The following is a 24,974-nucleotide window of genomic DNA, read 5'->3' as shown; positions in this document are numbered from 1 at the left end:
CAAATCTGCAATCCATGATCACAGGTCTTCAGACAGCTCTTTTGACCGAGCCATGATGCACATCAGACAATGCATCAAGACAATTCTTACATGGAAAATCGCTATATAAGTATAACACCATTTACCATTTACCATGGTGTGTCTTTTATAGTGGGCAGGGCAGCTTTAAACCACTCATCAGTGATTGGGAACACACCTGACTTAAATTGTTTGGTAAAAATTGGTTTCAATTGCTCTTTAAGTCTCCTTAGGCAGAGGGTTCACTTACTTATTTTCCCCTTTCTGTCATTGTTTGCATGCTATCCCATTAAACCTATAAATCAGGGGTCCCCAAATCCGGCCCGCGGCCACATTTGGTCCGGCCCCCTGAACAAAAAAAAAAAAAAAGTTTTATTTATTTCCTGGCTTTTTTCTGTGAAGAACCCAGAGAGGGTTATTTGGTTATTATCTATTTAATTAATAGTGTTATTATTATTATTTATTATTAATATTATATTATATTATATTATTATTTTCATTTTATTTACTTTTGTTCCGTGAAGAATTTAGAAAGGGTTATTTGATTGTGGCGTTCTGAAAAACAATAAATTTTTACTAGGGCTGTCAAAAGTATCGCGTTAACGGGCGGTAAATAATTTTTTTAATTAATCACTTTAAAATATATGATGCAATTAAATAACAAATAACAAAATAACAGCACAGCGCAATGTCAACTTGCTACTTGTGTTTTTTGGAGTTTTTCCGCCCTCTGTTGGCGCTTGGGTGCGACTGATTTTATGGGCTTAAGCATCCATGAGCATTGTGTAATTATTGACATCAACAATGGCGGGCTACTAGTTTATTTTTTGATTAAAAATTTTACAAATTTTATTAAAACAAAAACCTTAAGAGGAGTTTTAATATAAAATTTCTATAACTTGTACGAACATTTATCTTTTAAGAACTACAAGTCTTTCTATCCATGGATTGCTTTAACAGAATGTTAATAATGTTAATGCCATCTTGTTGATTTATTGTTATAATAAACAAATACAGTACTTATTAGGGTCTTTTCGATCATGTTTTTTTGCTCCCGATCAGATCGTTTTAGTTTGAGTATCTGCAGATCCCGATATTTCCCGATCCGATTGTTTTTTTTTGCTCACGATTCAATTCCAATCATTCCCGATAATATACATTTTGGCAATGCATTACGAAAAAAATGAATAAAACTCGGACGAATATATACATTCAACATACAGTACATTCAATATACAGTACTGTATTTGTTTATTATGACAATAAATCCTCAAGATGGCATTTACATTATTAACATTCTTTCTGTGAGAGGGATCCACCGATAGAAAGACTTGTGACTTTGTATATTGTGACTAAATATTGCCATCTAGTGTATTTGTTGAGCTTTCAGTAAATGATACTGTAGGCATGCCCAAATGCATGATGGGAAGTGGAACCATGACTGTGCGTAGTGCTACCAATGGATATATCTTCTCTGCGTTGGGAAATAACGTAAGGTGTTAAGAAAAAGATCAATTGCTACCCTGCTTCCCCACATTGCTTCCCATGATAGTTCTAATCGTAGGGAGAGGGATTGTAAGGCTCTAGCCAATTTAAAAAAGGCTTCATAGGCTGCCAAAATTCACTCTACTCATTTTACGCTACCTTTTTTCTCTCTATATAGGTGAAATGGCGCCATTACAGATTGAGTGCGCCAATGCGTGAGTGGGTCGAGCAACGCATGCATTAATTGCGTTAAATTTATTAACGTGATACATTTATTAAAAAAAAAAAAAATTACCGCCGTTATCGGGATAAATTTGATAACCCTACCTTAAGCCTAAACTAAAGACTCTGGATGAGTGTAACATTTTATGTCTGTAACGTTAAATACAATTAGAAAACGATTTAATTAAAAAATATATATACTGTATATTGAAAAAAAGGCATGGCCGATATTTTTTGGCCGATTCCGATACTTTGAAAATGACGTGATCCCGATCGATCGGGACATCTCCAGTACTTATGTACCGTATGTTGAATGTATATATCCATCTTGTGTTTTATCTTTCCATTCCAACAATAATTTATAGAAAAATATGGCATATTTTAGAGATGGTTTGAATTGCGATTAATTATGATTAATTATTTTTTAAGCTGTAATTAACTCGATTAAAAATTTTAATCGTTTGACAGCCCTAATTTTTACATTTAGGCACTCCTGCACTCGTCACACCTTTTCTGTTACAAACTGACCCCGGCTCCTCATTAGAGAAGGGAAAAGTTATGTGGCCCTCACAGGAAAAAGTTTGGGGACCCTTGCTATAAATGTTTGGGTGGTTGTAGTTAAAGCAGACACTGTTTTTACATCTGTGTGATTTTGACAAAGATCAGATCACATTTAATGGTGATAATTTGCAGAAATGTGAACAATTTCAAAAGGTTCAGATGCTTTTTCATACCACTGTATATGATAATTTGTTTAGCGGCGCAGGCCTTTGAAAATCCTATATCGGTCAACCTCTATTCAACACTCTGCCTGGTTTCTATCCCCCCCTAGGGAAAGCATACCCTCCTGAGTTCTACTACGACACCCGCGGCGCTCTGTGGCAGAACCGGCCACGCTCCTACGGCTTCAAGCTGCAGTGGACCCAGATGGAGCCCGCAGGTGTGGACCGCATCCTGGCCTACAGGTTGGGCAGACGACAGGTAATTTCGAATTCAGCACGCTTCGGGACTATATTGGTAACGCTAGCTAGGCCTGTCGCGATAACCAATTTTAGAAGGCAATATATTGCCTTATAAATTATTGCTGATACGTGATATTATTTTATATTTTCTAACCAATTCAAACACTAATGTCGTGATAATACATCCTAATAAATCACCCATTCAAATGCAATAAAATGTTATTATGCAGTAAAACACAAACTATATTAAAAATAATTAAAAAAAAATTTTTTTTTAAAAACAATACATAATGAGTCATTTGAAAGCTAGCTAAGTGCAACATATGAAATAGGTGAGAAACCCAATGCCATTTTTGTTCTCTCCCAATTAGAGCTCATCAAAAGTGTTTATTTAATCCAAAATAACTGTCATTTTGTCCTACAAACAGCGCATGTTAGCAAAATTTTAAGCCGAATTATCATTGCCAAACAGATTTTTCATGTCATTTTAAAGTTATTTTTAGTGTATAATCTCAAATATGTGAGATTAACTCCAGAAATCTTTGTGTTGAACATGACATTCTTTTATTATGTAGTGTTCACTGAAAGTACGTTCGCTAAGCCACTAACCATAAACTTTCCTCTCCGTAAAAAATATTTTCGTCATGCATGTGGTGTCAGTAATAGATTTTTAAAAAAAATTTCGCAACGTTTACAAATGCTGTAAACCAGCGAGTTTTCATGTTTGAAGTGTCAACTTTTAACCGCAACTTTGCGTTTTGGAGAAGACTCCTAATGTTTTATAGCAGTCTAAAGTGGTCTTTTTTCCATTTGCCTCAATCTAGCAATGCTAACAATGTTCAATACAGATGTGTTTCCTTAATTTTGTAAATCTGAAATTTAATTCTACGTTGTGTTGATGACCAATAAACATTTGTAAAAGAAACTAGAATCTCATATGCAATCAACACGCTTGTCTGTTGAGTGCACGAAGCACATGCAAAGCACATTAATCACAGTCGGGAAAATTACCAACCTCATTTTTATTTACCGTTTGATGAATTGACTTATTGCATATCACGACGCGCGTAATGCTAGCTACAATAATATCGCATGCGTGCTTGTGTCAGGTAGGGCAAGGGCGCTGGTGGGAACAGGAGATCCCTATGGAGGCCAACATCCACAAGGGGGAGTTGTTGACATACAACCTGACAGACCTGGTCAAACCCGAGTCCTACGTGGTCCGCCTGACGCCCATCACTCGCTACGGCGAAGGCGACGCCACTGAGCGCATCATCGCCTACAGCGGTAATTCGTGTTCACGCGAAACTGGATACTCTAACATTTGCGTGTGTAGGAAATGTGTACATTTAACGGGTGTTGTGTTCCCTTCACAGCTCCGGTGAATCCACACCTCAGTGAGTCTCTCATTTTAATTGATTGATTCATTCAAGGGCGTAAGTTTGCATAGGGACGGTAGGGACGTAACACTACCAACTTTTCAGGATGCTCAAATTGTCTCCACCAACCTTTAAGCCACCTTATATGCATTATATGGCTGAAAACACTCAGTTGACTTGAAGTTCCGCTCTGAGACCCCCAATTTGGGCAACTTTCAAAATTGTCCAATATGCATGTGTGATACATCATTGGAAAGCTTAAAATCTCAATTTTCTGGGGGAAGAATACATTTGAACAGGAGAGCATTTTTTTAGAAAAATATTTTTTAAACAGCAAAACCCTATCTGGAGGTGAGAGCACGCGAGAGCAGAATTACAGACGCCATGAATTTAACGAGATATTATCGTGTACTTACCTTGTTTCGATCCAAAACCTCCATGTAGCATGTATCACTGAGTGTCAAGACACAGCTGTGAATGGCCACAGCAGGATTTTTGGGGGATTTAATGGGTGAAACATGGTAATATAACAAGGGTCGCGATGCAGAAATTGCAGACATCAAGGAGTGGTCGAGATTTTCTTATTCGTATATTTACCCATTTAAACGTTTTTTTTCAATTTTTTTTTGTTTGGATCGATTATTTATCATCTAACATATCGGAGAAAAGGCGACAGTAACAAAAAAAATACAATTAAGCGATAGTTATGAGGTAGATATCGTGACTTTTTTACTGACGCCATTTTTTTCATTGTGACGTCATTTGTTTAAAAGTTTAAAATATGTGAGTGAATCATTTTTTAAAGTCGTTTTTTTTTTTTTTTTACGAAATATGAGATCAATTAATGATTCTAAGATAAAAATGACAGACATTTTGATTAAGAAATATAATTAATTACCTTCTTTTTATGGCTGGGTTGAAACAAAAGCGGTTGCGCGATGTCTGTAAACAGGGATTTTCAGGGTAAAATGGACAAATTAAAAATAGTTCGGGGGCTTAATGCGACATGAATCTGCTATGGCAGCTTATAGACATTGTTCTGTCAAACACAACAGTTGTTTTGGCTTAAAATACAGCAGTTTCTTTTAAAGAGGAGTGCAAAAGCAAAAACTGCTTTTTCAGTCTTGTCTGTGTTTTCCGCCATATAATGAGTAAAGCTATACAAGTTATTTATATGGTCTTCCCCTCTGTTGTAAGGATAGAATTGACTACCTACTATTATTTAGTGAATAATTTTCATTATGTTCAAACTTACATTTACACCTTTGCACTTCCTAAATGTGCCGGTCCATTTTTTCCGTCTCAAACGCATGTTTGATTGGCTTATGATTTGACCCACCCCCGACATACTGTACACACACAGGCGCACACTCACACAGCCCCGACAGAAATACATGTCGACAATATGCCGGCTCCTCCGCCCCCTTCGAAGAGGAGGGATATTAGAAGTTTTTTTTTCGGCCAGGAGCAGCCACTGTAAGTAATTTAAAAAGAAGCCAATGTTGTGGAGATGGGAAACACACCACTAATTTTGGTTCTGAAAGTCTGACCTGCATCAGAGTTAGCATAACATTAAACTTTGTGAACTTGCTAACCTGCAAAATTCAAATAGGAAGCTGCTTAGAGAGAAGTGTCCTTCTGATTGTGTTTTCTACTGTTAACGTTAACTGAGAAATGTAGTGAACTCTGCTGGAAACAATAGAATCAGAAAAATGTGAGCTTACAGAGACACGGATGCTGCATAACCTTATATGTTGCTCAACCAACACAACATACACGCAGCATAATCGTAATTAACGATGTACATCAAAAAAAAATTTTTTGGGGGGGTAGAGGGTGTCACGAGCTACCCACACTAGCGTTGCGATCAACTGGTCAATTGTGTTCGACGTAATGAGCACCCCTGATTTATCATATCAATTAATTAGGTTCATATTTGTGAGAAATGTTGCCCTAACCCCCGATCACCCATTCTGTTTGATCTTATTAATGTCCCATCCCGATCAAAAAGTGTACATGCAGGTTAAGGGTGTAACGGTACAAGCATTTGTATTGAACCGTTTCGGTATGTGGTGCTCGGTTTGGAACGGAGGCATACCGAACGAGTTTCTGACATAATGTAACCCTTACTTTTCTAGGCTGTGAGTCGATCGGGTTACAGTTTCATTGTGTAGATTATATCTACCGTAATTTCCCGAATATAAGGCGCACCCGTGTATATTGCGCACCCCAAATTTACTTGTAAAATCTAGGAAAAATTATTGTACCCATTTATAACGCGCACCCTAATTTTAGCACCAATAAATAGAAGAATACAAGAAAACAGAGCTCGTGTACAGATACAGAAATGTCATTTTACTGACTGGTGAAACACAGCACAAGCATAGCACATTGGTAGTTCAAAACATTACCATAAACTGACAATATTTAGGGTAATAAAATGATTTGACAACTTCTCCAACTTACCAGAATCTAGGAGAAAACAAAACAGATGTGACTTTTCTTTTAAAGGCTGCTGTATAACTTGCTCGTTTCATCATGATGAATAAATGTTTCTTCCATGGATTGATACAGTAAAATGAAAGTGCGAACGTCAGTCGGAAATCTGTGAGAGCTCATCGCTGTCGACACAACAGTAACGATAGGAACTATTCTTATTTGGGTTTGAGTTTCCCGAGGGACAGATATAGTTGACGGACACACACAGGAAGTCTGTGTTGTTACGTTTGTTATGGTCCGAGTTGCGGAGCTGCAATAAACGTTGACTCGAATGAGTTCAAGAAACTAAATTATGTGCTTTATGAAGAGTGAAAAAAGCGGAATTTAACATACACGAAATAATTCGGCCAATTAGAGTGAAGTATTACCGAAACAAAATGGTGACGTCACGTACCGTAATGGTCGGCAACGGATCGCCGCATACGTTTCTTCAACACAACGTGGCCGTGTCATAAAAAAAAAAAAAAAAAAATCGGTTTATATACGTATATGTATATATATATATATTTCTGTCTCCATCCCGTACCCGTTTATAATGCGCACCATGATTTTACAAGTTGATTTTGGGGGAAAAAAAGTGCGGGTTATATTCGGGAAATTACGGTATTCCGTCTTCTCTACCATAATGAGGACCAACACGGTAGGACAGTATAACCCAGAAACGTCAACGGCGCGACAACGTGGCCGCCGCAAGAACGCAGTGAAACGCGGGCGTTAAAGTCAGTCAGCCAATGCACACAAGTCGCAGTGCGGCTGCGTGTTAGACTCATCCCAGAAGCGGCTCAACACGACGCATGCGAAAAGAACGGCAGAGTTTATCATTTGATGCGAGACGCGATCCTCCTGCGTCAATACTGCTACTGGTCGCTAGGATCGGGCAGACCGGAAGTCACTTGTGTAAAAATACGGTGGATCCGGTCGATTTTCAAACTAATATGCAATTGTAACTCACTTTTTGAGTCCATCAGATCTCTTGAGTGGTAGATCGGGGCACGGTTGACTTGTCTTTGTTGATTTACTGCTGCCTTTTCTGCTAGAATAATAACCAACATGGCCCCGTGTTCTATACAAAACCCTCCTACCACAACAAAACAAGTAGGAACTAATATTCACATAGGAACTAAAGTTATACAACATAAAATATACAATATAAATCAATACTACATCACATTTGTAAAATATAAACACATAATAAAATAAATAATAGCCCATTTAAATAAAATTAATTGAAATGAGCTAAAACACCTGTAATTAAATAATAAGAATAATACACAGATCCTGCTTACACAATTAAATTTATTAATTTCTGTGTGGCGCTTTAACTTGAGAAAATCCACCAATAAAACTTTTGAAAACTGTTCATAAGGAAAATACATGATTCATTGTGGTATTTCATTTGTAAAATACATGTTAAAGTCTTTGTCATTGGGATTGCTTTTCTCTTTAGCACAGGACGTCTTTTTTCTTCTTTCTTTCAGAAAGAAAGCTGACCAATACACGGGGTCTGTAAGGCAAATTGTTGTTGGATTATCTTTAAATACCCGCTACTTTTTGAGCAGAATTCTAGCTTTGTATAGGCTAATGTTCCTATTGTTGAAAGCACAAAGGTGTGTAATAAACAACTAGCACATTTATATTTTGCATTTTGTTTTCTTACTGTACTGAAAATTAACCGAACCGTGACCTCAAAACCGAGGTACGTACCGAACCGAGATTTTTGTGTACCATTACACCCCTAAAGCCGTTTATGCTGTTATATCGTCCCTACCAATGTTGAGACCAAACCTACGCCCTTGGATTCATTCATTAGACGGTTTTCAACCCAGTCCTCAAGGCACACTGTGGGTCCTGGTTTTTGTTCCAGCCGATCCAGCAGAGACAGTTGAACCAATGAGGCTTCTGCTAAAACAAGCCACACCTGACTGCAATCAACTGATTGCACTTGTAAAACACCAGATTGGGGAAAAAGTGTTGTCATCTTGTTTGGTAAGAATGAAATCCTGCACCCACAGTGTGCCTTAGTGGAATAGGTTGGGGACCCCTGCAATGGAATATCTTTAGAAATTGTGTTTGAATGTTGGAATGCAAAAAGAGGTGGAATAATGTTGAATTGGGTGGAATTATCTGGCGGGTTCAAGTTGAGAGTCAGACTAGTCAGTAAGAGAAAATGTGGATTTTTTTTTTGAGTGTCTTGAGTTCAGAGTCAATGGGAGTTAATGTCGACTTGTTTAGTGGGTCAGAGTTGAAAACTAATGGCAGTGAATGTGGAATTTTTGCCGTCTCTGCGACTGCGTTGGAAAGTCAGTGGGAATTAATTTGGATTTTTTGGTAGGGTGATCCAAGTTTAAAGTCAGTGTGAGTGAAAGTGAATTTTTTTCACTCTGTCAGAGACTCAGAGTTTACAGTCAATGGGGTTGAAGGTGAAATTCTTTTGGTGGGCCAGGGTTGGAAAGTTAATGGGAACAAATGATTTTTTGGGGGGGAGGGGTCCCAGTTTAGAGTCAGTGAGAGTGAATGTGGATGGGGCCGACTTGACAGCCAAAAGGAATAAAAAAATGTTTTTAAAAAAATGTTTTTCTTGGGTCTGACTTGAAAGTCAATAAGAGTGAATGTAGAATTTTTTGGTGGGTCCAATTACAAAGTCAATGGGAATGAATGTGGATTTTTTTTTTTGGGGGGGGGGGGGGGTCAGAGTTGAAAGTCAATGGGAACAAAGGACTTTAATTTTAATTAGAGTTTTCTGATACTATCGGTTGACAATAGCATTTTTAAATGATAACGGTTAATATTGGTGTTGGGCTAATATGCATAGTACCTTTTGGGCTTCTGCCATTGTACTGGGGCTGGTTACAGTTTGGTGCAGCAAGTATGCTAACCAACCAATAGTTGTCTCTAAACTGAGATGCTTCTGTTTTGTTATGTGAGCAGGCCATTGGCATTCATGGTGCAAAAAATTAAATGAACTTGAAATGTTTAAAAAATAATGAATTATAAACTCATTACATACAGTGGGGAGAACAAGTATTTGATACACTGCCAATGGTTTTTCCCATTGGCAGTGTATCAAATACTTGTTCTCCCCACTGTATAACGATTGCATTACCAGAAAGAAATCGTCACTAAGAAAACTAAAAAAGTAATAACAATTGTTAGGGGTGCATGGGGGGGGGGGGGGGGGGGTCCAAAGCAGACAGGGTTGTGATGAATAATAATTTATTGGTGAACATAAAATGGGTGTTAATGGTGTGAGAGCCAAGGCAGAAGGCGGGTGATGTCCGGCTCGAAGTAGTCTAGCTGGTGGGCGATGATGAGGCTCGGAAGTAGGCAGGCGTGAGATACGACAATTGGCGCGCACAAGAAGTCCTGGGTCAAGAGCAAAAATAGTCAACAGCCGGTAATCAAAATGAGTATCAAAAATGTGAGATGCAAGTGACGGAATGAACCAGACGAGTTGATCGGGCGAGGAGGTGGTGGCGTCCACTGGCTTTTAAAGATGGCCGATTGTATTGCCCGCACCTGTGGCCGCTCCACCCGTCCCAAATTGTAATCAGATTAAAACATGTCCACCTGCCCAGGGTGGGTCGGGTCTCAGGAGAGAGGGGCAAAGGACCTAACAACAATTGCCTGCTTGTATTTGTAATGCTTTGGTCACCCCCTAGTGCCTCTTTGGGGTAACTACTGTAAACGTGATTTAATTGTAATGATTCATTTAATGATGGACAGTTTGGCAATTTGTATTATTCATATGGGACATTTATTTTCTAAAATTTTTCAGTTGAAGTTGTTCTTTAATTTTCACAGAATGTTTATTTTATTTGGAAAACCTTGAAGTTGGTACATTTATCTTTATCAAAGCATCCAGTGGGGCAATTCAATTAGGAATAACACGTTAAATGCGCGACTGCGTATATCGGAATTGGTTTCATATCGGTATCGGATTTTTGAAGTTGTACAATATCAGGATACCGGTTAAAAAGTCATTAACGGAAAATCGGAGAGAATTTTAATGGGTGGTCCAAGTTTAACGTCAATAAGGGTGAATGTAGATATTTTTTGGGTGGGTCAGAGTTTGAATGTCAGTGGGAACGAATGTAGAATTGTTTTTGTGGGTCCGAAATGAGAGTCAGTGGAAGTGAATCTAGAATTTTTGGGTGGGCCCGAGTTGAAAGTCAATGTGAATCAATGATATGTTTTTGAATGGTGTGATTTTTCTTTTGTCTCGACGTAAATTGAATGAGCTTCTTGTCACGATCGCAGGGGAGTTCCAGTGTGCTTTCGAGGACGAGGCCTTGTGTCTCTTCTCTCAGGACAAAAGCGACGATTTCGATTGGACGCGCCACAGCGCCGCCTCCCGCGACACCAAGTACACGCCCAACACCGGACCAAGCGCCGACCGCCGTGGCTCCAAGCAAGGTCACACAGTGATGCTCTTTCTTAATGTCCATTCAAACACAAATCCAATAGGGTGAAAGCAGTCATAATTGTTGCATCATTTTTAATTTTTTTTTTTTTTTTTTTTTTTTACCAAATCATTACAGATGTATTAAAACGAAGAGTATTTTTTTCCATACAGCCCAGACTAAAATTCATAAATACAAAAAGAAATTTTAATGTTCATAAATACCTATTAAAATAGATAAAACTTTGTGTATAAATAATTACAAATGAAAAGCAAAAAATAACAACGGTATCTGAATACTGTATATATTACAGATTTTGGCAGTCCTCCTCGTAATCGTGCGGGTGGTGAGCACAGGAAAAAAAAATGTGACTGTTATGACAGCGTGTTAGAGTGGATTAAGTGCAGCATAATAATAACAATACACGTACTTTAATCTCTCCTACACAGGCATGCGCGCGTGCGCTCAACTTATCAAATCATTCTGCATTTTGCGGGTAAATTGCACCGGTGTTCACCCCGCCTGCTCTTTTAAATCCATTTTCATAAACATGCGCCATCAACGAGCAGGGGCGTTCCTAGCCTACATGGTGCCCTGGGCAACAAGACGCTTTGCCCACTCCACCCCTCAAAAAAAAGAAGAAATACGGGGGGAAAATGAAATATAGTATATACATTTAAATTGAAAATATGGCTAGAAGTTGAAAACCCTAAAATTAAAACAAAAAATGAAAAGGTAAGAAATACAAGTAAATATAAAAATTGAAAAAATATAAATGATACATTTGATGATATAATATAGTACTATAATTAATAATATATTTCATATTTTTTAAAGTTGTATTTTTGATTAACTTTCTATGTTTTCTATTTTTTTCCCCTCAGGATTTTCATTTTTTTAATTGTATTTTTTCAGTTTAATTTTCAATATTTGTTTTTTTCACTATCATTATTATTTTTCATGTACTTATGTATATTCCCCAGTGCTTTTGATGTTTATTCGTGCAATGTGAATTCAGGCGTCAAGGGGTTTTAATTAAAAGAAAAAAGAAAAAAAAGTTTTAGTTTTAACTCATTGGCTGTCATTGACAGCTCTAGACGTCCAATCCATTTGAAGTGGGAGGGTCGCAGTGCATGAACGTCCATTAGCTGCCATCCTCCCACTTCAAATGGATTGGACATTTACTAGCAATAACTCATTTAAAGACTTTTAGTTATTAATTGCCACATGATTGGACGCCTATCGCCGTCAATGACAGCTAACTAGTTAAATGAGTGCAAGGCTAAAGAAATCACTATGTAATAGTATACAATACTCCACACTGAATACATACTGTATATTATCACTTTGCAAAAGCACTCAGCTTAATGCTAACAAACAATGGAAAACTCAGACAGAATGTATAGTAAGTGGGGCAAATAAGTATTTAGTCAACCACTAATTGTGCAAGTTCCCCCACTTGAAAATATTAGAGAGGCCTGTAATTGTCAACATGGGTAAACCTCAACCATGAGAGACGGAATGTGTGTGTGTGTGTGTGGGGGGGGGGGGGGGGGGTTTAAAGAGTATAAGTATTTGGTCAATACCAAAAGTTAATCTCAATACTTTGTTATGAACCCTTTGTTGGCAATAACAGAGGTCAAACGTTTTCTGGAACTCTTCACAAGCTTTTCACACACTGTTGCTGGTATTTTGGCCCTTCCCTCCATGCAGATCTCCTCTAGAGCAGTGATGTTTTGGGGCTGTCGTTGGGCAACACGGACTTTCAACTCCCTCCACAGATTTTCTATGGGCTAGGCCACTCCAGGACCTTGAAATGCTTCTTATGAGCCACTTCTTTGTTGCCCTGGCTGTGTGTTTGGGATCATTGTCATGCTGAAAGACCCAGCCACGTCTCATCTTCAATGCCCTTGCTGATGGAAGGAGATTTTCACTCAAAATCTCTCAATACATGGCCTATTCATTCTTTCCTTTACACAGATCAGTCGTCCTGGTCCCTTTGCAGAAAAACAGCCCCAAAGCCTGATGTTTCCACCCCTATGCTTCACAGTGTGTATGGTGTTCTTCGGATGCAATTCAGTATTCTTTTTCCTCCAAACACGAGAACCTGTGTTTCTACTAAAAAGTTCTATTTTGGTTTCATCTGACCATAACACATTCTCCCAGTCCTCCTCTGGGTCATCCAAATGCTCTCTAGCGAATCGCAGACAGGCCTGGACATGTACTTTCTTCAGCAGGGGGACACGTCTGGCAGTGCAGGATTTGAGTCCCTGGCGGTGCATTGTGTTACTGATAGCAGCCTTTGTTACTGTGGTCCCAGCTCTCTTTAGGTCATTCACTAGATCCCTCCGTGTGGTTCTGGGATTTTTGCTCTTCGTTCTTGTTATCATTTTGACGCCACGGGGTGAGATCTTGCATGGAGCCCCAGATCGAGGGAGATTATCAGTGGTCTTGTATGTCTTCCATTTTCTAATAATTGCTCCCACAGTTGATTTCTTTATGGCGGAAAACACTCAGGTGACTTGAAGTTCCGCTCTGAGACCCTCAATTTGGCCAACTTTCAAAATTGTCCGAAACGCATGTGTGATACATCATTGGAAAGCTTAAAATCTCAATTTTCTGGGGAAACAAACATTTTGAAAAGGAAAGCAGTTTAAAAAAAAAATGTTTTTTTTAAACAGCAAAAACCTAATTGGAGGCGAGAACACGCAAGAGCAGAATTAAAGACGCCACAATTTTAACGAGATATTATCGCGTACTTACCTTGTTTTGATCCAAAAACTCGATGTAGCATGTTTCACCAAGTGTCAAGACACAGCTGTGAATGGCCACAGCCGGATTTCGGGGGGATTTTATGGGTGAAACATGGTGATAAAACAAGGGTCGCGATGCAGAAATCACAGACAACAAGGAGTGGTTGAGATTTTCTTTTCCATATAGTTACCCTTTTAAATGTTATTTTTCAATTTTTTTTGTTTGGATCGATTATTTATCATCTAACATATCGGGGATAATGTGACAGTAACAAAAAAAATACAGTTAAGCAATAGTTATGAGGTAGATATCCCGTGACTTTTTTACAGACGCCAAAATTTTCATTGTGACGTAATTTGTTTAAAAGTTTAAAATATGCGAGTGAATAATTTTTTAAAGTCGTTTTTTTTTTTCTAAACTAAAATGTATACATAAATTAATGATTCTAAGCTAAAAATGAGAGACATTTTGAATGATAAATATAATTACTTGCCTTCTTTTTATGGCTAGGTTTAAACAAAAGCGGTTGCGCGACGTCTGTAAACGGGGGTTTTCAGGGTAAAACGGACAAATTAAAAATAGTTCGGAGGCTTAGTGCGCCATGAATGTGCTTTGGCAGCATATAGACATATTGTTCTATTAAGGACAACAGTTCTTTTGGCTTAAAATACAGCAGTTTATTTTAAAGAGGGGTGCAAGAGCAGAAACTGCTTTTTCAGCCTTGTCTGTGTTTTCCGCCTTATACTAAGCGTTTTACCTATTGCAGGTTCAGTCTTCCCAGCCTGGCGCTGGTCTACAATTTTGTCTCTGGTGTCCTTCGACAGCTCACTGGTCTTGGCCATAGTGGAGTTTGGAGTGTGACTGACTCAGGTTGTGGACAGGTGTCTTTTATACCGATAATGAGTTTAAAAAAAGGTCCTATTAATACAGGTAACGAGTGGAGCCTCGTTAGACCTCGTTTGAAGAAGTTAGACCTCTTTGATAGCCAGAAATGTTGCTTGTTTGTAGGTGACCAAATACTTATTTTCCATTCTAATTTGAAAATAAATTCTTTAAAAATCAAACAATGTGATTTTGTTTTTTTTTCCACATTCTGTCGCTCATGGTTGAGGTTTACCTATGTTGACAATTACAGGCCTCTCTAATGTTTCAAGTAGGAGGACTTGCACAATTGGTGGTTGACTGAATACTTATTTGCCTCACTGTAGTTAGCTGTAGGGATCCACGGACAGAAAGACTTGTAGTTCTTGAAAGATAAATGTTATTATGAGTTAAAATAATTTGATATCGAAACACTGCTTGATGTTTTCGTTTTTATACAAGTTGTAAAATTAGTTTAACTGGTAGGTCGCCATTGTTGTTGACGTTGCAAGGCGTTGCCATTGACATCACATGGTTACACTGCCGGGCTTCCAGAGCATGAATCTAGCGACATAAACATGTCATCTGTTCAACCTTTTCAATTTGAACCCGAGAGAAACATTAATGAGCATTACAGCACTGTCGATATTTCTCAAAACGAGCAGCAAAAGCAAAATGAACAGGAAAGAGGGGATGAGACGAGACCAGAGTAAGGGGGGAAAAACGGCGTTCTGCCAAAATGTGCTACACTGGCGAAATGTGCGACATGAGGCGAATTTGATACCCAAAGTACTACCGTGCGCTTTCAGCTTTTTTTTTGTTAGATGCATACAGACAGAACATACTAAAGATGCCTTAAGAAAATAATTCAACATTGTAATATCAAATAAGGGTGGTTTAAATATGCTATGTGGCAAATGTGGTCAACAGAACAACAATCTGCTTTAAAGCTACCACATGAAAACACAATGCTTAAAAGTATAAGAGGGAAACACATGCAAAAAGTGTTTTGAGGCAATAAAATGGTAATAAAAGACTCAATAAAAACACAAATAGTAAGTACTCGCTGCTTTTAACCGATGTGCGCAAGTGTTGGATGTCTCACCGCGGTAGTATTCGTCAAGTGACAGTGACGACCTACAACATCACCACGTGCGTCCATTGTGCTCTTAAAACATGGCGTCCTCTGTAAGTCAAAACATTTAACAAATATTATAGATTTTTTATCAATGGCAATATTTTATGTGTTTCTAATAACATATTTTCGTAAAAGAGAACAATTGTGGCTTATTAGAGCCTACAAGTCTTTAAATCCGAGGTTCCCTTTAATTTGACACAGGAGTCAGATTTTTGAAAGATTTGAAATTTTACCTCTTTACAGGGTACTACGTCTACATCGAGACGTCACGTCCCAGAATAGAGGGCGACAAAGCCCGCCTCCTGTCGCCCTTTTTCAACACAGGCTCTAAAAGCGGTGCCGCCTATTGCCTGTCTTTCTACTACCACATGTACGGCAAGCACATCGGTGAGTCGGGGCGGGGCCGTCGCGGCGTCGTTGGCAACGGTTCACCGTGACTTCCTGTTCGGACTTTAGGAGCGCTCAACGTCTTCCTGAGGCAAAAAGGCGCGCCGCAAGCATCAGAGACGACGGTGTGGAGTTTGAGCGGTAACCAAGGCGACCGATGGCGCCGCGCCGCCGTCGACATTCACCCTAGCGCGGACTTCCAGGTGAGACGTGATGGACGAAAAAAAAGAAGACCAAAAAAATTGCTTTTCAAAAGCATTTCTACACGTTTCACAAGCTGTGGACTAATAGCTATTTTTCTCCCAATTAGTCGGCAGAATTTTTTAACGATTAGTCAACTACTCTAATAATTTTTTTCCCTATTTTGCCATTTTTGGAACACTTAAATCCTTTTTTAAAGTAAAAATAAATTAGGGCTGTCAAACGATTAAAATTTTTAATCAAGTTAATCACAGCTTAAAAATTAATCGCAATTCAAACCGTGTATAAAATATGCCACATTTTTCTGTAAATTATTGTTGGAATGGAAAGATAAGACACAAGACGGATATATACATTCAACATACTGTACATAAGTACTGTATTTGTTTATTATAACAATAAATCAACAAGATGGTATTAACATTATTAACATTCTGTTAAAGCGATCCATGGATAGAAAGACTTGTAGTTCTTAAAAGATAAATGTTAGTACAAGTTATAGAAATTTTATATTAAAACCCCTCTTAATGTTTTCATTTTAATAAAATTTGTAAAAATTTCAAACAAAAAATAAAGTAGTAGCTCGCCATTGATGATGTCAATAATTACACAATGCTTATGGTGCTGAAACCCATAAAATCAGTCGCACCCAAGTGCCAGCAGAGGGCGAAAAAACACAATAAAACACAAGTAACAAGTGGATATGACACTGTGCTGTCATTTTAATCTGTTTGAGCGGGGCAAGTGCGTTAAATGCGTCAAATATTTTAACGTGATTAATTAAAAAAATTAATTAACGCGATAATTTTGACAGCCATAAAATAAATACATAAATAACTAGGGTTGTTCCGATAATGTATTTTTGCTCCCGATCCGATCCCGATCGTTTTGAGTATCTGCCGATCCCGATATTACCCGATTGCTTTTTTTTTGCTCCCGACTCAATTCCAATCATTCCCGATAATTTTTCCCGATCATATACATTTTGGCAATGCATTAAGAAAAAAAAAGAATAAAACTCGGACGAATATATACAGTCAACATACAGTACATTAGTACTGTATTTGTTTATTATGACAATAAATCCTCAAGATGACATTTACATTATTAACATTCTTACTGTGAGAGGGATCCACGGACAGAAAGACTTGTAACTCTTAAAGGATAAATGTGACTTTGTATATTGTGACTAAATATTGCCATCTAGTGTATTTGTTGAGCTTTCAGTAAATGATACTGCAGCCATTTAACTTCTGCCCAAATGCATGATGGGAAGTGCAACCATGACTGTGCGTAGGGGCACCAATTGATATATCTTCTCTGCGTTGGGAAAGAACATAGGGTGTTACAAAAATGATTAACTACTACCTTTCTTCCCCACATTGCCTCCCATGTTATTTTTAATTGCTGAGAGCGGTATTGTAAGGCTTTACCCACATAAAAAATGGCTTCAAAGCCTGTCAAAATTCTCTCTACTCATTATAAGCTGCCTTTTAGCGCTATCTATAGGTAAAACAGCGTCTTTATAGATTGAACGCGACAATGCGTGAGTGGCTCGTGCAGCGCATGCGTTAATTATTTAACGTAATTAATTTTAAAAAATTCATTTCCACCGTTAACGCAATAAATTTGATAGCTCTACTTTAAGCCAAAACTACTCTGGATGAGTGTAAGACATTTAGTCTGTAACGTTAAATACAATTAGAAAACGATTTAAATAAAAAATATATATATATTAAAAAAAGGCATGTCCGATATTTTTTTGCCGATTCCAATACTTTGAAAATCACGTGATCGGATGCCGATCGATCAGGACATCTTTATAAATAACAATAATAAATAACAAAAAAACAATGAGGTCGAAAATGTCATTGCATGTAATCGATTTTCCAATATATTAAAACTTTGCTGGTAAAATGTTGTCTATGAAAGCTGTAAAGCAATAAAACAACAAAAATGAATGAAATGAACAAAAAATATATATTTTTAGAATAGTTCAAAATTAATTTTCGAACAGATCATGTGACTAGCACCTTAGAGACGGTCATTTGCTTTGCTTAGCCAAAACCACCTGAGGATAGAAGAAACTAGATGGATATACGTATTTTTTTTTTTCAAACCTAAGCTTTCAAAAGCGACAACGACTGAGCGAGAAGCAAGGAATGAAGATGTGGACTATGAGACTTCAGAGAGCACTGCCAAAATGATGAGCGGAGTTTCAGTATGTCCCACGAAAGCTGCTAATTGTGCAACAGAGCCACAACCAGGCATACCATATTCAATGGACGACGTCCTTGGTCAAAAGCCAAGAATTTAGAATTCCACTAAAAACATGATGGGAAACAAAACAAAAAAAAATCAATGTATGCTTATAAATATTCTTGGCTGGAATATTCAGTCAAAAAGGATGCAGTCTGCTGTTTTGCCTGCCGCCATGTTCAAAGTCACCTAGGTGAGGATTCCCCGTTTAAGGACATAGCGCAACCGCTTTTGTTTCAACCTAGCCATAAAAAGAAGGTAAGTAATCGTATTTATTATCCGAAATGTCTGTCATTTTTAGATTAGAGTCATTAATTGAATTAAAAAGACGACTTAAAAAAATTATTCACTCGTATATTTTAAACTTTTAAATAAATTACGTCACAATGAAAAAATTAGCGTCTGTAAAAAAGTCACGGATATCTACCTCGTAACTATCACTTGATTGTACAGTGTATCACAAAAGTGAGTACACCCCTCGCATTTCTGCAGGTATTTAAGTATATCTTTTCATGGGACATCACTGACAAAATGAGACTGACACAATGAAAGTAGTCTGTGTGCAGCTTATGTAATAGAGTTCATTTATTTTCCCCTCAAAACAACTTAAAATATATCCATTAATATCTAAACCCCTGGCAACAAAAGTGAGTACACCCCTTTGAAAAAACGTACATCCCTAAATGTCCAAATTGAGTACTGCTTGTCATTTTCCCTCCAAAATGTCATGTGACTTGTTACAGGAGTGCTGTCAGCATTGCTGCAGAGATTGAAGAGGTGGGGGGGTAATCCTTTTAGTGCTCAGACCATACGCCGTACTCTACATCAAATTGGTGTGCTTGGCTGTTACTCCAGAAGGAAGCCTCTTCTGAAGACAGTACACTAGAAAGCCCGCAAACAGTTTGCTGAAGACATGTCAACAAAGCACTTGGATTAATGGAACCATGCCCTATGGTCTTATGAGACGAACATTAATTTGTTTGGTTCCGATGGTCTCAAGCATGTGTAGCGGCGACCAGGTGAGGAGTACAAAGATAAGTGTGTCATGCCTACAGTCAAGCATGGTGGTTGGAATGACCCCCCCCCCCCACCACCACCACCACCACCACCACCTCTTCAATCTCTGCAGCAATTCTGACAGCACTCCTGTAACAAGTCACATGACATTTTGGAGGGAAAATGACAAGCAGTACTCAATTTGGACATTTATCGATGTACGTAGTTTCCATGCGGTGTATTCACTTTTGTTGCCAAGGCTTTAGATATTAATGGCTATACTTTTAGTTATGTTGAGGGGAAAATAAATGAACTCTATTAAATAAGCTGCACACAGACTACTTTTCATTGTGTCAAAGTGCCATTTTGTCGGTGTTGTCCCATGAAAAGATATACTTAAATATCTGCAGAAATGCCAGGGGTGTACATACTTTTGTGATACACTGTATTTTTTTTTTTTTTTTGTTACTGTCACATTTTCTCCGATATGTTAGACGATAAATAATCAATCAAAACAAAGAAACTTTGAAAAAATGTTTAAAAGAATAAATATATGAAAAAGAACATCTCAACCATTCCTTGAGGTCTGCGATTTCTGCATTGCGACCCTTGTTATATTACCACATTTCACCCATAAAATCCGCCAAAAATCTGGCTGTGACCATTCACAGCTGTGTCTTGACACTCGGTGATTACATGCTACATGGAGTTTTTGGATCAAAAAGAGGTAAGTACACGATAACATCTCATTAAAATCATGGCGCCTTTACTTATGCTCTCGCGTGCTCTCACCTCCAGTTAGAGTTTTACTGTTTAAAATGCCCTCCTGTTCAAAATTTTTCTTCCCCAAGAAAACTGAGATTTTAAGCTTTCCAATGATGTATTACACGTGCATATCAGACAATTTTGAAAGTTGGCCAAATTAGGGGTCTCAGAGCAGAACTTTAAGTCACCTGTTTTCCTCCATATGGCGACTTGAAATTGAATGTGTGATACATCATTGGAAAGCTTAAAATCTCAATTTTCTGGGGAAAGAAAAATTTTGAACAGGAGGGCATTTAAAAAAAATAAATAACAGCAAAACCCTATCTGGAGGTGAGAGCACGTAAGAGCAGAATTACAGACGCCATGACTTTTAACGAGATATTATTGCGTACTTACCTTGTTTCGATCCAAAACTCCATGTAGCATGTATCACTGAATGTCAAGACACAGCTGTGAATGGCCACAGCTGGATTTTTGGGGGATGTTATGGGTGAAACATGGTCATAAAACAAGGGGTCGCGATGCAGAAATTGCAGACATCAAGGAGTGGTTGAGATTTTCTTTTTCATATATTTACCCTTTTAAACGTTTTTTCTTTGTTTGGACCGATTATCATCTAACATATCGGAGAAAATGCGACTAACAAAAAAATACAATAAAGCAATAGTTATGAAGTAGATATCCATGACTTTTTTACAGACACCATTTTTTTCATCGTGCCTTAATTTGTTTAAAATATGCGACTGAATAATTTTTTTAAAGTCTTTTTTTTTTTTTTTTACGAAATATTAGACATTAATTAATGATTTTAACTTAAAATGACAGAAGTTTTGAATAATAAATATGATTAATTACCTTAGTTTTATGGCTGGGTTGAAACAAAAGCGGTTGCGTGACGTCTGTAAACGGGGGTTTCCAGGGTAAAACGGACAAATTAAAAATAGTTCGGGGGCTGAACGCGCCATGAATCTGCTATGGCAGCATATAGACATATTGTTTGATCAAACACAACAGTTGTTTTGGCCTAAAATACAGCAGTTTATTTTAAAGAGTGCAAGAGCAGAAACTGCTTTTTCAGTCTTGTCTGTGTTTTCCACCATACACATATATTAGTATACTATAATATTAATGCTACATTTTTTCATGTCGTTTTGAATCATTTTGGAACGATAAAGTCAGTGTTTTGAATCTGTTTACATTCCATTCTTTTGACCTCATTGTTGAAAATTAATTTTGACCCATTATGAAAATGTTTTGTTAATTTCATTCATTTTTGTTGTTCTATTGCTTTACAACTTTAGAGACATTTTACCGACAAAGTCTTTATTTTAAATTCATATACAGCAGTACCTCGATATACGATCGCTTCGACACACGTTCTTTGAAATCCAACGTATAATTTGACCTGCTATATGTTTCTACATCTGACGACATGCTCTAAATATCTATGACAGCACCGCAGTGTCTTTGTTTTCCCGCAAGACATACGCACAGCATATTTTCATGTGAAAGAAATCAACATGGGTTCCAACAATATTAGTGCAGGTGGTGAAAAAAAAGGAAATAAGTGATGCTTACCATTGACATGAAGATGGATATGATAGAAAAATATGAGCGTGGGGTGCGCATCCGTGATATGGCTCAACAATACAGCCGTCGACTGTATCTCGGCGGTCCTCCTCTGTTCGCCGGTCTTTATAAGTTAAGGTGGCAAATTTTGTGGTAACATCGCCAAAGAAATCGCCTGCATTGTTGGTTATCTAATCATTTATTCTTCAACTTGTGCAACACATCACGCCTACCATCCCCTGCAGCAAGTAAAAAAATGAAAGTAAAAAGGCCCACTCCGTCAAGTCAGCCACGCGATACGTTCAGGTACACCACGCAAACACATTTGCCACATTAGAACCCGGTTTGTTAATATTATTACAGGTAATATTACTATTATTCCAATTTTTATACATAATCTATTTGTTTTGCTCTTTGTAATTGATATTTGTAATAGTTACATCTGTATTTATTAAGAATTTAGTTCAGGTTTTCGGGCTGTGGAGTGAATTAATGGAATTATAATGTATTCTTATGGAAAAAATCCTGCTCGACATACGACCATTTCGACTTACAAACAAGGTACTGGAACGATTTAACTTCGTATGTAGCAGTACCACTGTATTGGAAAGTAGATTACATGCTAGGATATTTTCGACCATTTGGAGAGCTATGCTTCCCGGCCACCCCTTAATCCAGTGCTTCTCAATTATTTTCTGTTACCCCCCCCCCAAGGAAGACGTAAATGTTTCGCGCCCCCCCCCAACTCTCTGCCGCCACTGTAAATAGTATCATTCGTCTATATTACTATTATAAGTACGCCTCAGCTTAACATTGTGTCCTTTTTTTTCTATTAAAAAAAGTAACATAGATCAACTTATAATAAAGTATAACTTTTTTAACATTGTGTTGCTTGTAACAGAAAAGACTTAACGCGCATCAATTTGCCTTAAGTTAAAAAAAAAAAAAAAAAGTCACATCCAAACTGTAAAAATACACTCAAGGTACATTTTTGACCATTTGATACTGAAAAATAAAATGTAATAAAATCAGTAAATAATAACAAATTCAAATTGATTAGAAACATTTACTCTTCAGGACAACATGCCAAAAAATTTGACCGAAAAAAAACAAAACTGAATAGAAGGGGGGGAAAAAAGTCTTTGGACAGAAGGAAAGTTTTTATTTTCGCTGATTCACCACAGTGCTCACTGGTTTACTGATATAACACTGACAAAGCGGGACGATTGTGACAATTGGCAATATTCGGCACATTTTCGCTGAAAAACAATCAAGCGGCTTATCAATGAGATTGAGGTCTAATGTCTTTAAGTGGCGTCTTAACTGATTTGGCTTCTCCGCTATAATCATTTTTAGACTCAGTAAACAGTGGTCTTTCCTCATTTCCCACTATATTAAAAGTCAAAGGCAAACGGCCCGAAAAAAGCGCATTCTCGGCGGCCGAGGGAGAACCGTAGGTGAGGGCGGTGGTCGTGACGATCCCAAGCCGAAAACGGCACTTCTCGGCCGGACACGTGAGAACCGAAGAAGACAGTGGGTCGCTGCGTGAGTCCAGCTCTGCATGAGTCTCTTCCGTGTGCTCTTGCTTACTTCAAAAATACTGCACGCACTTTGAAAATGGGAGCGCCACTGCCACCCATGGAGTGGATGTGCAAGTACACTTTATTCTAGTACGGCAAAAAAAAAAAAAAAAAAAAAAAAAAAAAAAGCATGTTCACCAAGGTCACTCGCCTTCACCTGGCATCGCTCTGCGCCCCCCTGGGGGGGCGCGCCCCACCATTTGAGAAGTACTGCATCTCTGTGTATGATCACCCCAGCCTGTTCAATCATGTAGCGTCTTTAAAGCACCGTAAAGAATGAAATATTTGACAGAGAGTGCTGCCCTCAACATGACTCGAAAGCGTGAATTTAAATCTCTCTCCCAATTTTTATTTGGCACCAATTGACCACCAAAAACCGGAGATATGATCCTTTTAATTCCATAATAGCAATTATGAAGGACTATTCAAAATATGAACTATTTTCTCTACTAGAGGCCAGTCATAGTTTTTTTGGATTAATAATGGTTCATTTCTTTTTTTCTCTCACCGGAATTTTTTTCCCTTTTTTTTCCCATTATAGCAGTTCATAAAAAAATAATTTATAAAAACAAAAATCAAACAAAATAAGCGGTTACTCGTTACATGAGTATTGTTTTCACTGGATACTTGAGTGCATTTCGTAAATGTCTACTTTTACTTGAGTACTATTGTTTTGAAGAAACGCTACGCTTTAGTAAAATTTAAAGCATTTATAGTATTTCCAGTACTTTTTATTGCCTCCCTGACATGAATAAACTCCTCCAAAACTTGATAAATTGCTCTCAATGGCCAAAATGTTTGTTCGGTTGGTATCTTAAAACCTGAATACCACCCTCCTAGAAAATATATGGCCTTGCAAACACAAGGCTGATTGTCCCTTGAAGACTTAAGTGGCAAGAGTATTCTGTCAATTTCACTATTTGTATACGTATCAGCATGAAATCTTGGCTCATATACCAATCACTAATACGAGTGCACATTTAGGCCTAATTCTACATGTTTTACGTCCTAAGACAAAAGAATATTGTCCGCATACATCAGTTCTTCTAAATCAACCACCAGGGGAAGCAGTGGAATTTAAAATGAGCAGCGACTCAACATGGTGGAATTTTGCTATGTTGCATGTAGGGCAGTCAAAATGAATAAGTTAACGGGCGGTAATTATTATTTTTTTATTAATCAGGTTAAAATATTTGGCGCAATTAACGCACATACCCCGCTCAGATTAAAATGACAGCACAGTGTCATGTCAACTTGTTACTTGTGTTTTGTCGCCCTCTGCTGGCGCTTGGGTGCGACTGATTTTATGGGTTTCAGCACAATGAGTGTAATTATTGACATCAACAATGGCGAGCTACTAGTTTATTTTTTGATTGAAAATGTTATTAAAACGAAAACATTAAGAGGGGTTTTAATATAAAATTTCCATAACTTGTACTAACATTTATCTTTTAAGAACTACAAGTCTTTCTATCCATGGATCGCTTTAACAGAATGTT

General features: G+C 37.8%; 1 protein-coding gene across 4 annotated transcripts in view; it reads left to right on the top strand.

Annotated features, from left to right (window-relative positions):
* Positions 1-24,974, top strand: part of mdga2a (MAM domain containing glycosylphosphatidylinositol anchor 2a) — a 111,605-nt gene that overhangs the window by 66,930 nt on the left and 19,701 nt on the right. For all 4 annotated transcript variants that reach the window (XM_057859882.1, XM_057859885.1, XM_057859884.1 and 1 more), the window contains 6 exons: positions 2,558-2,706; positions 3,797-3,974; positions 4,064-4,084; positions 10,823-10,978; positions 15,962-16,105; positions 16,175-16,308. In XM_057859882.1, the coding sequence (XP_057715865.1) occupies positions 2,558-2,706; positions 3,797-3,974; positions 4,064-4,084; positions 10,823-10,978; positions 15,962-16,105; positions 16,175-16,308 (782 nt within the window). The remainder of the gene's footprint in view (positions 1-2,557; positions 2,707-3,796; positions 3,975-4,063; positions 4,085-10,822; positions 10,979-15,961; positions 16,106-16,174; positions 16,309-24,974) is intronic.

Source organism: Corythoichthys intestinalis, chromosome 15, assembly GCF_030265065.1.
Source record: "Corythoichthys intestinalis isolate RoL2023-P3 chromosome 15, ASM3026506v1, whole genome shotgun sequence".
Lineage (NCBI taxonomy): Eukaryota > Metazoa > Chordata > Actinopteri > Syngnathiformes > Syngnathidae > Corythoichthys > Corythoichthys intestinalis.
Note: the sequence above shows the minus strand (reverse complement) of the source record. Positions and strands in the feature narration are given on the sequence as shown.